The sequence below is a fragment of the Balaenoptera ricei genome, chromosome 17, assembly GCF_028023285.1.
Source record: "Balaenoptera ricei isolate mBalRic1 chromosome 17, mBalRic1.hap2, whole genome shotgun sequence".
NCBI lineage: Eukaryota > Metazoa > Chordata > Mammalia > Artiodactyla > Balaenopteridae > Balaenoptera > Balaenoptera ricei.
The window spans coordinates 70,259,062-70,274,668 of NC_082655.1; the positions used below are offsets into that span (position 1 = coordinate 70,259,062).

The 15,607-nt window shown below is 42.3% G+C and overlaps 1 protein-coding gene across 12 annotated transcripts in view; it reads right to left on the reverse strand.

Annotated features, from left to right (window-relative positions):
• Positions 1-15,607, reverse strand: part of SGK3 (serum/glucocorticoid regulated kinase family member 3) — a 151,952-nt gene that overhangs the window by 47,185 nt on the left and 89,160 nt on the right. For 6 of the 12 annotated variants that reach the window (XM_059901449.1, XM_059901445.1, XM_059901453.1 and 3 more), the window contains exons 2-3: positions 3,882-3,936; positions 2,325-2,541 (exon numbers count right to left, since the gene is read on the reverse strand). The exons of 3 other annotated variants lie outside the window; for them this stretch is intronic. In XM_059901449.1, coding sequence (XP_059757432.1) covers positions 2,325-2,402 — 78 coding nt within the window. In that variant the 5' untranslated portion in view covers positions 2,403-2,541; positions 3,882-3,936. The remainder of the gene's footprint in view (positions 1-2,324; positions 2,542-3,881; positions 3,937-15,607) is intronic. 3 more of the 12 variants (XM_059901450.1, XM_059901452.1, XM_059901451.1) reach the window with 2 other exon arrangements.

Consider the following 15,607-nt stretch of genomic DNA (forward strand, 5'->3'; position numbering starts at 1 on the left):
GAGTCTGTGCTGGGTGGGGTAGGGTCTATCTGTGTTGAGTAGAACCAAGTTTCCTGAGGACCGGGGACTGTACTGCAGTGATCAGCAACTAACATGTGAACTTAATCCTACTTTTCATTCAACTTCAATTCAACAAATACTTACTGAACGTCCATCTCTGTTCTAGGTATTGGTGAAACAATAGTGAGGGAAGTTCTTGCTTCAAAGAACAAATTCAGGGAAAGCACACATAAATAAACCCAAAGTATGTCAGGTGGTGATAACAGCTATTAAAAAACGAAATAGGGTAAGCAGGACAGAGTGTGAAAGGGGCAGAGCGTGAAGGTGTTACTTTATATAGGGTGGTCAGAAAAACCCTCTCTAACAACAAGGCAACATCTGAGCATCTGAAGGAAGCAAGTGAACAAGGTGATCTGGATAGAGCCTTGGAGAACTCAGGGGACACCTCTGGGGACAGCTGGTAAGAGTGACGCTATAGGCCTCCTCGACCTTTTCACAGAAGACATGGCAATACCTCTACCACGAAAAACAAAAGGACACCTGAGATACCCCACCGCCTGTATTTGCTATGTATGAACTTCCATCAAAGTTGGCAGGAGCTAATGCCCTTGAAGGAGAGAATGGTCCAAAGGTAAAAAGTAAGGAGAGGGAAGGAAGGAAAACTTCACACACTCCACTATCTTATGCTAAGTATACCGACCTCTTGTTTACCATCAATATGATGTTTCTAAAACTGGCTTATACGAATGTGGAAGAAATGCTGAAGATATTGCTGCAACATCTGAGGAGAGGCAAATGGCCAGACACACACTGCAATCTCTCTGCTCTGGGCTTCTATGCAGGGTGTGGAGGTATGCTTATTAAGGAAGAGAGAACAGAAGACAGAAGGGCTGTTTCCAGCTCCTTGTCTGAGGCTCTGGGAGAAAACCACCATTGGGGGGCCCCACCCCACCTAGTTAAGAAGGCAGAGTGGGGTGGTCCAAGGGTTTAGTTTAACTCCTCAGCTTTCCTCAACTCCCATGTGACATGGACCTGAGCTGAAAGTCACTTGTCATGGCACTCAGCTGGCAGGGGCCGGGTGACCCCCTGGTCAGAGGCCAGGGTAGACCACCTGAGTCAGGAGAAGGTGGAGGGCACGCAGAGCCTCAGTGGGGTCTACAGCCATCACGAGCCAAGGGGAAGCTAAGTCAGCAGTCCGTCACCACGACCCTTGTCAAGCCAACAAAGGACAGATCACAAATCAGTTCATCAACTGCAGATGCCAGCAGTGGCTGCCAACAAAATGCCCAGGGCTGGCAGGTCAAGCACAGCTGGATGTTTGCCAGACCAGTCACTCTACACCTGGAATGGTAAAGATCTAGACGATGACAAGAACGCCAAGCCTTCACCAGGCTACCATGAGGTCAGTCATCAACTGAACAAACACTGAAAGGGGACACCTCTCCTGCCACAAACCATGATGCCAAGTTGGAGAAGGAGTGTGTGTTCAAATAAGAGAAAGAGAGCACAATGAAGACAGCCTGGGCATTTTTACTTAAAAGAACTGCTTAAATTTTAGCTCAAACTGTTGAACAGAATTGGGTTAAATGAATTTCTTCACACTGCTCAGTGGGTGGGGCCTTACAAGGAAGGCCAGATCAGTTACAGACACGATAAATGACATTTTTTTCAGGGAGAGGAGGACAGCAGATCTCTGTATATACTAACAAGACTACTGGAACTAAATACAATACATTTCATTACACTAATTAGAAAAGTGACTATTCTCCAAATAGCGGTCACTGGTACACTGACTCAGCCAAATATTCATTGTGCTTATTCTTTATAAAGTCCTACAGTAGATACCATGGTGATAAAAAGTAAAATTAGAAATGGACTTTACCTTTATGATGAAAAAAGGAGATAGAATACTCATTTAAAAAATTAAATATTTTTAAAATGGAGATAGGAAATGACAAATGTCTTAAGATACTGTGGAAATTTCAAGACAGTGGTTCTTCACATGGGATCAATGACTTTTGGAGTCCATTGACCCCGAGATATGATGTGTCACAGAACCACATGTATGCACATTTTCTGGTGAGATGGTCTATCAGACAGTTTCACAAGCTTCTCCAGAGAGGTAAACAGGCAAAACTCTGCACTAAAAAAGGAAATTGTATTCCATTATAGTACACAGAGAAGATTGTGGAGGATATATCATTTGAAAGATAAGTAAAATCTGCAAAGTCTGGGGAGGCCATTCTAGGTTAAGGAAGAACAGCAGAATTGGAAATATTCTCTATGTTCCATTTTGTTCCATATGCTTTACATTACATACTTACAGTAAACCTCTTCTTTTTCTCTCTGTGTTCATCAGAGCTGGGAATGCTTACACTTGGACAGCTTTCCTTGTAGTCCATGGTATAATCCCTTTGAGTTTACTGCCTCAAAAGGACACCAAAAAGTGAGTCCGAAGAAATAGTCAGCAGAGGACAAACACAATTAGCTAATCCAAAACATAAAACCTCTTGAGGTAATGTTCAAATTCCATCATGCAACCTTAACCAACAGAAAAAAAAAAAAAAAAAATTAGCAAAACGATTTTAAAATACCGTGATTTGCCATTCCTTGCTCACAGAACCCATTTTATGCTTATTCTGGCAGGAATTTACTTTTGATCATCAGTCTCAGCCCAGGTGAGAAACACAGTTTCTGTTATGTCCCTGTCAATAGCTAAGTCACAATCATTTACGTCCCATCTGCCTTCTTTTCTACTAAGAAACTCCGGGAGTTAATATACCATGGCTCATATGGACTAAGGGCTAACTCTCAACTAAAAGGACTCTAGTTTGATGGATTTAAGAGCAGGGTTTTTCAAAGGATGGTTTTCAAGTTTTTAGCATCAAGATGAACAGGTGAAGTTTGCTTCAGATTAGGAACCTGTATAGTAAGCTAATTATTTACCCCCCATTTTACAAATGAGGAAACTGTCACACAGACAGGTTAAATGATTTGAACCCAGGCTGTCTAGCTCCAGGGTCCTGACTCTTACCCACTGTGCTAGGCTGCATTTTAACAACTATGGATAATTCTTATGCACTGGACCCCTGGTCAGAGATATTACAGTAGATCTTCATACAAAACAAATCCAATTATGCTAATATTATCATCCCACCCACGGACAAAGGGCTCAAGATGTCACACTGATGTCACCTTTGCTACACACAGCAGCCCACAGTCTCCACTGACACCAAATAATATCTTTTAAAGGGTTAGTCTGCCAGGTTCCCTCGGTGATTAATTTCAGGAAGTCACTCTGAGCTAATAGTTGCAAATAAATTATATTCAAGTAATGATTTCAAATATCTATCAGCAGACATCGAATAATCAGGTATAACGAAATTTAACTGATTACAAAGGTGGTTCCTTTGAGATGATTCAAAGCCTACTTTGTTGGATTTGCCGCTGGAAATGCAGTCAGGAAGGATTTATATGCGGTTAAATTAGTTGTTAGAAAACATGGTCCCCTCCTAAGCTTAGGGTGCAGCATCTGTTACAAGTTAGAGTACCCTAAAACCCCACAAGAGCAGCTTCCCCCCACCCTCCACTAGACCAGGGCACCATCTTGACAAGAGCCTTGTCCTCCAGGCACAGTGCTCTTCTGCTAAACAAGCAGAGCACGTGGAACCCACAGCTCTGCAAAGGCAGAGGAGCCCTGCCCAGGAGCCCCAGGACCCACGTCAGCGCATGCTGCCCCACCCGCAGCAGACATGATGAGAGGGCGAAGGCTATGCTGCTACACTATCCACACCCGTCCCTTGAGAATGTGGGATCCAGGGGGTGGCAGGGCCTGCTGGTACTCTATTTACGTACGCGCCTGAAAGCCTACTGTGCCTTACCGTGCGTGGTCCGGAGGAGCAGAACTAAAGGAGAACATCACGCCTCAGGCCTTCCCTATGGAACGGACATTAAGATATGACATTAAGTGGCATCAGGAATAGACGAGGGAGAAAGACCTGGGGGGGAAGGATAAGTTGTCCACACAAGGTGCCCAGGGGACATCTCAGCCTACGTGGACAGCAGGCGGTTAAGTGTAGAGCCCAGCACTCAAGGGGCACACTCAAATCTGGGCCAGAAATACCAGTCTGGCAAGAGTGCTAAATGGTCCCCATTTGCCCTTCCAGATCCACACCACTCTTCTCCACCCGCCACGGCCCAGAAGGCGGGCCTTGTGGACCTCACACTGAGGCAACCTGCCTCCTGCCCTTGCCCTCTGGCTTCTGGTTGGGTTCATCCAACGCGAGGCACTAGCAGGAGATGGAAGGGTAGGAGAAGGTATTTAGTCCTCTTCCTCCCTTTCTAACAGGCAGCGGTTTCTCCTCCCAAGGCCACAGTCCCCACCAGGCGACCCCTCTCCCACAGATACAGTTAAAGGTCTGGGAGTAGTACGGCTTCCAAACGGCTTCCAAACACCGTTAGAAGGGGTGCTTCACCACACCCTGCTGCTGCTGCTTCTGTCACCTCTGCCCACAACAGCTTAGTAAATAGTCCCTTTGTTCGAGTCCCTTCAATTACTCAAGTGGGTCACGACTGATGCAGTAACTGCTACCAAGAATGACCCCAGGAAACAGACCCTCAAGAATGGGATGCATGTTTGATGCATCCTGATAACCTTCCTATAGAGGGAGAGGAGGGGAAACTGATAATCTGGCACATAGTGATACCAAGATCACTCAAATTCCCTGTCACAGGATGAAGTATAGGTGGTGAGCAAGGTGCTGTAAGTCCAAGTAGATGATGAAAATGTTGATTTCAAAGATTGTGACATGGGCTGCAGCTGCTTCTGATTGTCTTTGAGAATGTGCACAAAGCAAACAAATCGAAAGTTATGAATTCCCAAACAGATGAGTGGAAAATCTATGGCTGTTATAAAGGAGTCCTTTTTTTTCTAATAGCTGCTAATCTGATAGGACTAAGGATCAAGCCACAGTCTGATGATAAGGGCTGCAGAACCAATTAAACATGCAACCCTGCAAAGTCAAATGATCCTAAATCATGGATGCAGGCACTCGGGCAGATACAAATGAGGCTAGGAATGTTGAACTCCACATTCAGCTGAACATGTCTGCTGAAAGCAGCAATTTACAGCCCTCTGAGAAGACCCAGCCTCCTAACCCACCTTCCATAAAACCCTTTCAAGTTGTTTCACAAGGGGATGCCACTTCTCTTCACCACCTACTCCCACTAACCCCTCATGGCCTCCTAATGGGAATTAAGATGCCAAAAGAGCCCAGAAAGAAGTTCAAAGCCTACTAAGAAGAGACTATCTTCACACCAAAAAATCTGCAGAATCTCAACAATTAAACCAGGAGTTTGAGGAGCACATATAGGAGTATATTCACAGGATGTTAGACCAAGGAGGACTAAATATAAGATTACTGTGGCCCTACACACAGCCACAGATGTATCCCACCAAGCTTTCTCCAGACCTTACCTAAGAGGTACCAGCAGCCATTCACAAGGGTGACTGTCCACTGGGGAAAGAGAAATGCGTAGTCTTTCCAAGGGTTACCGGACACTAGCTCTGAACTGACACTAACCCCAGCAGACCGAAAACGTGGTCCACCAGTCAGAGCACCCATCTCACTCCAGAGAGGAGGTGAGAGATAAAGTCAACCCTGGTATCTCATGGTGGGTCCAACGGGAGCACAGGCCCATCCTGCAGTTATTTCCCTAGTCCTAGAATTTTAGTGGAAATAGATACACTTAGTAACTGGCCAAATCCCTGCATTGATTCCCTGTTCTGTCATAAAAGCCATTAGGGAAGACAGGGCCGTGAAGAAGCCCTTGGAACTCTCCCCCGTTTCCCCACAAAGAAAGCAAACCAATAACTATACCCCATCCCTGGAGAAGCTCACAAACCAGTACCACTATCAAACATGTGAAGGATGCAGGGGTGTTGGTTCCTAGTACATCCCCGTTTGACATGCCTGTTTACCTAGACCAAAGCCAAAAGACCTTAGAGCATGACTATGGATCACTACAAATTTAATCAGATGGTGATGCCAATCACGCCTGCAATTCCAGATGGGATATTTTTGCTGGAGAAAATAAGCATAACCCCTGACATCTGGTAAGCAGCTACTGACCTGGCAGAGGGTAAGGGGAACGTAAAATAAGTACTAGAAGAAAAAAGGAATGATTACCAACTTGAGCCAAAAGATTAGCTACAGACGCAGAGACTACAGCAGCTTTGTTTTAGTTTCTTCCTGTTACGTTACACAAAGCAGTGCCTCCATGTGGGAGCACGAATGAACTCGCTGCAGTGCCTAGAGGACCTTGCGTTTCCCCTGAGTTCGGAACAGGAGCTTTACGCCCAAAGTGTGAGTGAATACTAATGGACAGAAAGAGGAAAACTGCGCTGGATATTCTCTATTTTTCTTTTCAGATCCATCTCCACCCTGCTCCACACCCCAGGGCACCAACCTCCAAAGCCTGCACCCCACAGGCTCCCTTGCCCTCTAGCTGCTGGTTGATTTCATCCAGAGAGGCACTGGCAGGACACGGGGTGGAAAGAAAGGGATCAGGAAACATAATTCCTCACCCTGCTCCCTCCTGGGCAGGCTGCTGCTTGGCAGTTGCTGCGTTCCTCTCTGTAAGGCCAAAGCTTCTGTCAGGAGATCCTTTCTCCTTTCTCCTTTCTCCTATGACTACAAATTGTACAAATGTACAGTTCTCTACCTCGGGTCCTTGGACACGTTTAAATTCTCTGAGCCTTAGTTTCCTAATCTAGGAAGTGAAGCTAGCAACACTTCATATGGTTGTTTTAAGGATTCGAGATGAGTGTAGAAAACCCAGCACTGCACAGGCAGTCAATAAACTGAATCAAATACATAACAACTTGTTTCAAATTTGTTTTTATTCCTTCATTCAACAAACACTTACTAAAACTTTCATTATGCATTAAGCAACAGAAAGACAAAGATAAAATTCTACTTGCAAGGAACTTACCTAATGGGGTTGAATGATAAGCAATACAGAACTTTCAATAGTTGGCTAAGTGTGATTTTAGATGTATGCATGGTACCCTCTGAGAGCACAGAAAAGGGACACAGATGCAGACTGTCATGTATCCTCAGTCTCGCTAAAAATAAAGCCAAGCAGGTATGGGCGCAGAAGTTTGAAAGACATCACACTTGTTTGCCTCAATTTTCTCTGGAAAAAGGAGCTAAAGTCATAGGTTGAAAATGAATATACTGCTGTGAAGAAAAACGTAGAGAGATTAAATCACTTGCCCTAGCTAGTATCCAGCAAAAAGGCGATAGAGCTAGGGTTCAAATCAAATCTGTTCAACTCCAAAATCTATATGTATTAGTTTGCTATACCACACTGTCTCTCCTTAAGAAAGATTTTCCTTTCCTTCAAACTAAATCAAACCGGCAACCTAACAATATTTAACATTTAGTGGCTAAGCAAGATTATAAATCAGACTGTGCTTTACTTGTATTAATCTGATTGCTCCTCACAACAGCCCCACTGAGAGGAAACGTAGGAGAAAATGAAGCATAAAAAGATGAAGTAACTCACTCCAGGTGGTGCAGTCAGGATTTGAACCAGCAGTGGTCTGATTTTAGGACCTTTACCCATTATACCACACTGCCTCTCCAACATATATATGCTCTAAAGAGTCCTCTGGAAAGGAATGAAGAAGGTTCATAGATGTATTTTTAAGTGGTCAGAAGTAAAATTTTGAAAAAGCAACCCTATTACTGTAAATTTAAGGTATATTTATTCAGTAAAACTGAAGCAATTAAAATTCTGCAAAATCATCCAGTGGCCAGGCAGCCCCATAAAACAGAATGAGAAGAGGACTGATACAAGAATCCCACACTAAGAAAGAACAAAAAGCTGTGTTCACGTGCGAATAAAAGTTGGGACTTTTGGGTAGGTTAATAGGTATGCAGGGCTTTTCAAAGAGGAACCAGAAAAGAATTTGCCTTCACTCTGCTGGAGAGTCACAAGATAATCTTGTAGATTGGTTCCCAGGAGCAGCTGGCTTGCCTAGGGGTAGATCACATGGCTCTAAGAAGACGTAGTTCAGATACTAACCCAGAAAGGAAGAACTAACCTTAACATCCAGCTAATGAATTAACTCAGACAAGCCCAACATAACAAAAAGAAGTGGGTCAGATGAGAACAGAACTTTCAGAAGCCAGCTGGATCTTAGGAGTGAGAGTGCTTAGCAAAGATAATGTAACGGCTAGTAAACATTGTATTTATAGTGTTTCTCGACAAGGGAACATTTGGGAATGCCCAGAGACATTTTTGGTTGTCACAGCTTGGGGGGCTGCTAGTGGCTACCTGTCCAGGACGATGCTAAGCATCCTACAATGCACAGGACGATCCCTACAACAGAAACTTACCTGGCTCAAAACGTCAATACTGCTGAGGCTGAGAAACCAACATTTACTGAGTACTAACACCAGGCACTGTTTTATGTGTTCACATCTAACACATCACTTACTCCTCACAGAAGTGTCATTATTCCCATTTTACAGATGAAGAAACCTAGGCTATCAGCTCCACATCCTCACACAGCTTTGGGTGGCAGCACTGTGAAGCGAACACGGCTCTGACCCAAGAGCCCAGTGTGAACATGCTGCCTCTCAGTTTCCTATGGTACTCCTGCACACCCCCCCTTCTTCTAAATCACCTCTGGAGAAACAAGAGATGAAGGGAAGGGAGCATCAAGTGTCCATCAGCAATTGGGTTATAGAAAGAGAGCCACGCATAGGAAAAGCAGCTTCCCACTCGGCCACCAGGAGGGGTCAGTGCAGCACAGACAGTGTCAGGAGTGCTGCTGAAGACATCACCCATCAACATCTAACCAACAGCTTAGTACAGAGCAGGCTCTGGGGTGGGGGTGGGGGGGTGTCCCATCACAAGGACGATCAAGGGCTAAATTATGAAATAAAGACAGTACAAAAAGGGATGCTACCACAGGATTTTTTAAAGCATTAACAGATTTATTTTTTTAATTTGGGGCCTGTAAAAAGCAGAAATATGAAAAAAAAAGATGAAATTTCATGATAGAAAACTGGCCAAATTCATGTTATATTAAAATTTTTTTGATAAATACTGATTAAAATAGATGGATATTAGTTAAGGATTTCTTTTTTTTTTTAAAGCATTTTCCCCTTCATCACCATGCCCATCTTTTTGTCCATTGTATGCAATTATTGTCCTGGATCTTGTCCACCTTTGTTTCAGACAGCCAAAAAAAAAAAAAATGTTCATAAGAAAGTCAAAAGATTCTTCTGCTTTTCCCTCTAAAATATAAGCAGACACATTCTTAACTCCATTTCCTTCACAATCATGAAGACTGTTTGGTACTGACTAGTGGACCCTACCCAAATTACAAGGTAGATACATTTATACCTATCAGTATCCACTCAACTAATATGGCAGAGAAGGGTCAGTGATTCACATCAAAGCACAAAGGGAAATTAAGAACAATCCTGTTCCAAAAGGAAGGAGCAGGCCTGGAAGAGCTACAGGTTTTCTTCAGCCAGGGGGACAGCACTGGATGCTGTGTGTTTGGAAACAAGGATCCAGAGGGAGCCGACAGAGACAGTCGAGGAAGAGACAAAAGAAAATCTGTGCACAGACTTTGGGCATGGCATGGGGACTGGTATGAGAAATGGGAGATGGGGACTGACCCAGAGAATAAGAAAAAGAATTGGGGGTGGGATGAGGGCAGGAATTATTCCCTGGGAGGGTACAGGTCAAGCACATAGGTTTCATTTTAAACTATATTAAAAGCACATTCCCAGGACACTCTTACCCCAAGCTAACTGGTTACTTTATTGAAAGTTTACTGTAACAGTATATAATCTGTATCTGTTTATTTCCCCCTCACAGAATACCAGCTCCAAATATATCTGAAATGTTTCAAGAGAAACAAAGCACATCTTTGTCACATCTGTAAATTAAGTTCATTGCAGAAGAGCCGAAAATTCTATTCTAACAGGATCTGCCAATGGAAGATACATAGTAACCTTCCCACACATATCACATGATGAATCAGTTACAACTTTTCCTGTTTTCCTTCCTTACTCCTATATCCTTTCTCTAATTCCCACCCTACCCCCTCTTTGATTTCTCTCTCATTCTGTAATCACAAAGCAGTCCAGTTTTTGTAGGTTTATTGCATCTCTGACTTGAGACATCTTTTATTTATTCTAATTCTCGATAAAGAAAAGTGATAAAGAATCAGAAATAAAATCTGTGCAAAATATCCAATGGGGAGACACAATACAGAATAGTCTGCACCCAAACAATTGGATAGGACTGTTCCAGAATCTGGACAAAAGTTATGTGAGTCTGTTGGTTTTCTGAAACTGGCTGCATTTTATTAAAGACATTTGAGGAAGGGACTGAGTGAGGAGGTGGAAGTAACTGCTGACAGTCCTTTGTTCTCCAATACTAAAATCAAAACTGCCAGGAGAAACAGGAAGGTCTTAAACTTACCGCAACTAACATGCCCCTCTGCTGGTTCCAGAACAACAGGGCAAGGGTGTAACCGCAGCAGCAATGCTCTGCTCTACTCTCCTTGGCCTCCCAAGGTCACCATCTTGGGTTCGCCATCACCAGAACGCCTGCCCTACTTCCGGCTTCCCAAGCTTTTCCACTGAGAGGCACACTACCACGCAGAACACTTGCAAGGATGATTCCCTGGGGGATTGTGACCACTGGCAGAGAGATGGGTGGATGGTTGACTACACGAGGCAAAAGAAAAGTGAAGGCGGGATTCACATGGAACCACCAGTGGCAAAATGCTGCAGGCCACAGGAAGCCTAGGGTAAAGCTGCTTCTGACTGGGGAGGCTGGGAGAATTCAGATTGAGGAGGCATTAAAAAATCCAAAACACAAAAACCTAACCAAAAAAAACCCCACCAAAAAAACAATCACCATCACATTGCACAGAGTCTCTTGGGAGCACCTCCAACCTGGGATCTCTGCTCTGTTCTAACCCCCTTCCAATCCATTCTTCCCACAGCAGACACAGTGATTTTTTTAAATCACTGTACATCTGATAATTTCACGCCTTTGCTTAAGCTCTTTCCAGAATCATCAATTTCTCCCCCTTTACTAGATCAATTCATTACTATACATACTAATATGCTATAATATCTTAATAAAATTCTCCCTAAAAATACAGATTGATTTATTTAACAGATACTTACACAGTGCTTACCATGTACTACAGATATGTAATTAGTCTATGCCCCAACTTTCATTATTTACATGAATGATCCTATCTGATAACACCCTTAACTAAGGCATTTTATAAGCAAGGAAAACTCAGGGTAAACACAGGTGTATAACAGGGTGATACGTATAACAGTGTGATAAAGGATACTTTACTTCAAAGCAAATATTTGCTTTCAAGATTCTTCTGACAGTAAAACTTCACTGGTTAGCACATTAGAAGAAATTTCCCAAAGGACAAAATTTACAACCAATTACAAATTCAAATTATCATACACTTTAAATATAAGCTGTAGTATGTTAAAATCCTGACCTTACGTTAGTTGTTGTCAGTAAAGATAATACGCAGAATTTTACCTTAAAGTTTTAACATTTCAAAAATTAGGACTTAATCAAATATGGGTGGAAGATCTAAATAGACATCTCTCCAAAGAAGACATACAGATGGCCAAAAAGCACATGAAAAGATGTTCAACATCACTAATTATTAGAGAAATGTAAATCAAAGCTACAATGAGGTATCACATTACACCGGTCAGAATGTCCATCATCAAAAAATCTACAAACAATAAATGCTGGGGAGGGTGTGGAGAAAAGGGAACCCTCCTACACCGTTGGTGGGAATGTAAATTGGTACAACCATTATGGAGAACAGAACGGAGGTTCCTTAAAAAACTAAATGCAGAACTATCATATGATCCAGCAATCCCACTCCTGGGCATATAACTGGAGAAAACCGTAATTCGAAAAGATACACGCACCCCAATGTTCACTGCAGCACTATTTACAATAGCCAAGACATGGAAGCAACCTAAATGTCCATCAAGAGAGGAGTGGATAAAGAAGATGTGGTACATTTATACAAAGGAATATTACTCAGCCATAAAAAAAGAATGAAATAATGCCATTTGCAGCAACATGGATGGACCCAGAGATTGTTATACTAAGTGAAGTAAGTCAGACACAGACAAATATATGATATTGCTTACATGTGGAATCTAAAAATGGTACAAATGAACTTATATACAAAACAGAAATAGAGTCACAGATGTAGAAAACAAGCCTATGGCTACGAGCGGGGAAAGAGAGGGGGGATAAATTGACAGACTGAGGTTGATATATACACAGTACTATATATAAAATTGATAACTAATAAGTACCTACAGGGAACTCTACTCATTACTCTGTAATGACCTATATGGGAAAATAATCTGTAAGAGTGGATATATATATATGTATAACTGATTCACTTTGCTGTACACCTGAAACTAACACAACATTGTACATTAACTATACTCCAATAAAAATTATTTTTAAAAACCCACAAAAATTAGGACTTATATACATATATTTTTTCCCTACCAACTCTTTCCGGTCAGAAACTGCAGATTCATCCCAGGAATGGTAAAATAAATTTAGATGATACTTGTAAGAAAATAAATTAGGCTAATGGGTGCCCTAGAATGGGAAAACCCCAGTTGAGGTTTGGGAGGCAAGAGAGAAGAAAAGAGAGAATTAAATTGCAGAAGTGTCTACACAAGTTCCTGAAACAAGTTTTAATCTATTAGAAAAAAATCACAAGTAAAATAAAAGCATTCACTCAACTGGAATATGTGCAAGGGTATGTTTATAATGAAATGAAGCAAAATATATTAAACCAAATGCTGATAGAAGACTTAATAAAACTGAAAGCTTCAACAAGAGACAAATTCAAGCATCTTATATCTATCACCTTTCTCTGAAGAGTTAAAAGCTTCTGGCATATATCTTCTCCATATATCCAGAAAATAAATGACAAAAGAAGTACAAACATTTTATTAAACAATGAAGGGAAAGAAGGTAAACTATTCTCCACAGATCAGAAAAAGGAAGAGAATGTTCAGTCTTACCAGCTCAGAAAACAAAGGGAGACAGTATTATTCGTGCCTAGAGATGCAGAAAGAAAATAAAGCTTAGGAATAATTCCTCACAAGAAAACCCAAAGCTGCAGATGGCGCCATGAAGTCTGTCTTGTCCTAATGGTTTTCTGAGTGAGTTTATGTATTTTTTTTTTAATTAATTAATTAATTTATTTTTTGGCTGCGTTGGGTCTTTGTTGTTGCGCCCGGGCTTTCTCTAGTTGTGGCAAGCGGGGGCTACTCTTTGTTGCGGTGCGCAGGCTTCTCATAGCAGTGGCTTCTCTTGTTGCGGAGCGCAGGCTTCTCATAGCAGTGGCTTCTCTTGTTGCGGAGCACGGGCTCTAGGCGTGCAGCCTTCAGCAGTTGTAGCTCGCGGGCTGTAGAGCACAGGCTCAGTAGTTGTGGCCCACGGGCTTAGTTGCTCCGCAGCATGTGGGATCTTCCCGAACCAGGGCTCGAACCCGTGTGCCCTGCATTGGCAGGCGGATTCTTAACCACTGTGCCACCAGGGAAGCCCTGTGTATTTTTTTTTAACTTGTGCCTGCCCACCTTCGTGGATGTTGGGTTTGTTGCTCTCCCTATACTTACTCCCTTCTAAAATCCAGACCTCAGTAACTTCATTGGAATCTTTTTAGGACTGAATTTCACCTGCCTTCTTCCTGAAGTGCCCATATTGTAGAAATGATGGTTGAGGCTCAATATTTAACGACTTAAAGACCCATTAAGGAGAAGTTTAAGTTCACTTTTATTTAAATAACAGGTAAGTGGGTGCATATCTTATTTTTCCTCAAAACAGTAACTGGAATTTGTGTGTGCATGTTTTCTGTCCTCCAGAAGCTTATATGTAGCAAAAAAGAAAAGACAAATGCCCAAAGAATTCACGGTAGAGTGTGATAAATTCTTAAAAAGGCATGAAAAGTCACTAGAATTCAGAGGAAGGAAATACCACAGCCAACTGAACCTATCTAGGTATTTGGGGTAGTGGTAACATGTAAGGGAGGTTTTGAAGCCTGGACACTCAAAAACAGAAAGAGCAGCAAAAGTTCTCGGTACAAACAGGTTAACAGTCATTAGTCCAATTTGTCTGAATTCCTGCCTACCTGGGGGAAAAGATGGACTCATTAATAAAAAGAGAAAGAGAGAAACTGTCATGAAGCAACCTTGGGATTTTACAGGGTATTACCATTAAAGCCTTATTTTACTTTCACATTTACAAGCATAAGTTGGAAATCACTTTTCTTATATACAGGAGATAGAGACTGGAAAAGTGGATTTGCGATCATGTTGCAGAGAACTCTGAATGCCAGACTTCTCGCTCTGGATTTCATTCTGCAGACGAGAATGTGAAGGCAAACGAATAGGGAGCTGGTAGAGCTGTAGGTGTAGAGGAGGAAATGAAATGGAGGAGTGCTTGAAGAAATGGGAACTTGGAAACAACTGGAATGGCAGGTTTGCAAAAAACTGACACGAGTCAGTAGCTATTTGCACACGGAGTGACAGGTAGAAGGAGGACTTAACGTTGCCTCAAGGTTTTATTCCTGGGTAACAGGAGAAATAACCAGAAATGGGGAGAGGGTGGAGCAGGGCAAAATGAACTGTGAATTGGCTTAAGTACTTACCAGCCCTAGTTGGAAATGTCTGCATGTGACACACTCTGGTGCCAGGCAGTTTCCAGACACTTAGGGTACAGCAGTGAACACAACAGGCAAGCACCCTGCCCCCGTGGAACTTACCATCTAGTGGCAGACAAGAGATAATAGACAAATACATATTATAGGAAGGGTAGGGTTGTATGGCATTTTAAATAGGAGGGTCAGACTGAGATAGTAACATCTGAACAAACACCTACAGGTGAGGGAGCGGCCTCTAAAAGGGGCCAGGGAAGAGACAGCAACTAACAGACCAATATCCTATTTCCTTGGGCTAGCATTCCGTGCCTATCTTACCCAATCAAGAAAACTTCACAATGATAACGAACTGCCTAGAAGGTCAATTTGTTTATACTGGCTGTTTACATTCCCTACATGAGAGAAAAGGACTGCATAAAACAACAAAACCAAAGCACTGTTAGAACATGTTTGTACAAAGCTTAAGACAATCCTCTTGTTCTCAAAGCAATCATTGATGTAGCAACTTTCAGACTTGTGATTTAAATCAAAGGTCCTGAAGAATGATTATGAATCATGCAGTTAAGCTACCAAGCAGGATGTTGCTGAGAAAAATTATTCACAGCACCATAAAGCTGTCAAAAATAAAAATAGTACTATTATCAACACAAGAAGTAATATCATCCTTCGCTTTTACAATTTGTTGCTCAGCAGAGCTGAATTCTGGTCTAAGCCCTGCCATTTATTGGTTTGGGGTCTTTGGGCCTCAGCCTTATGTATAAAGTGCAGCCCATCTGATTTTTCAGATTCCTTTCAATTCTGAGTTTCCATGTGGCAGGTTATGATTTT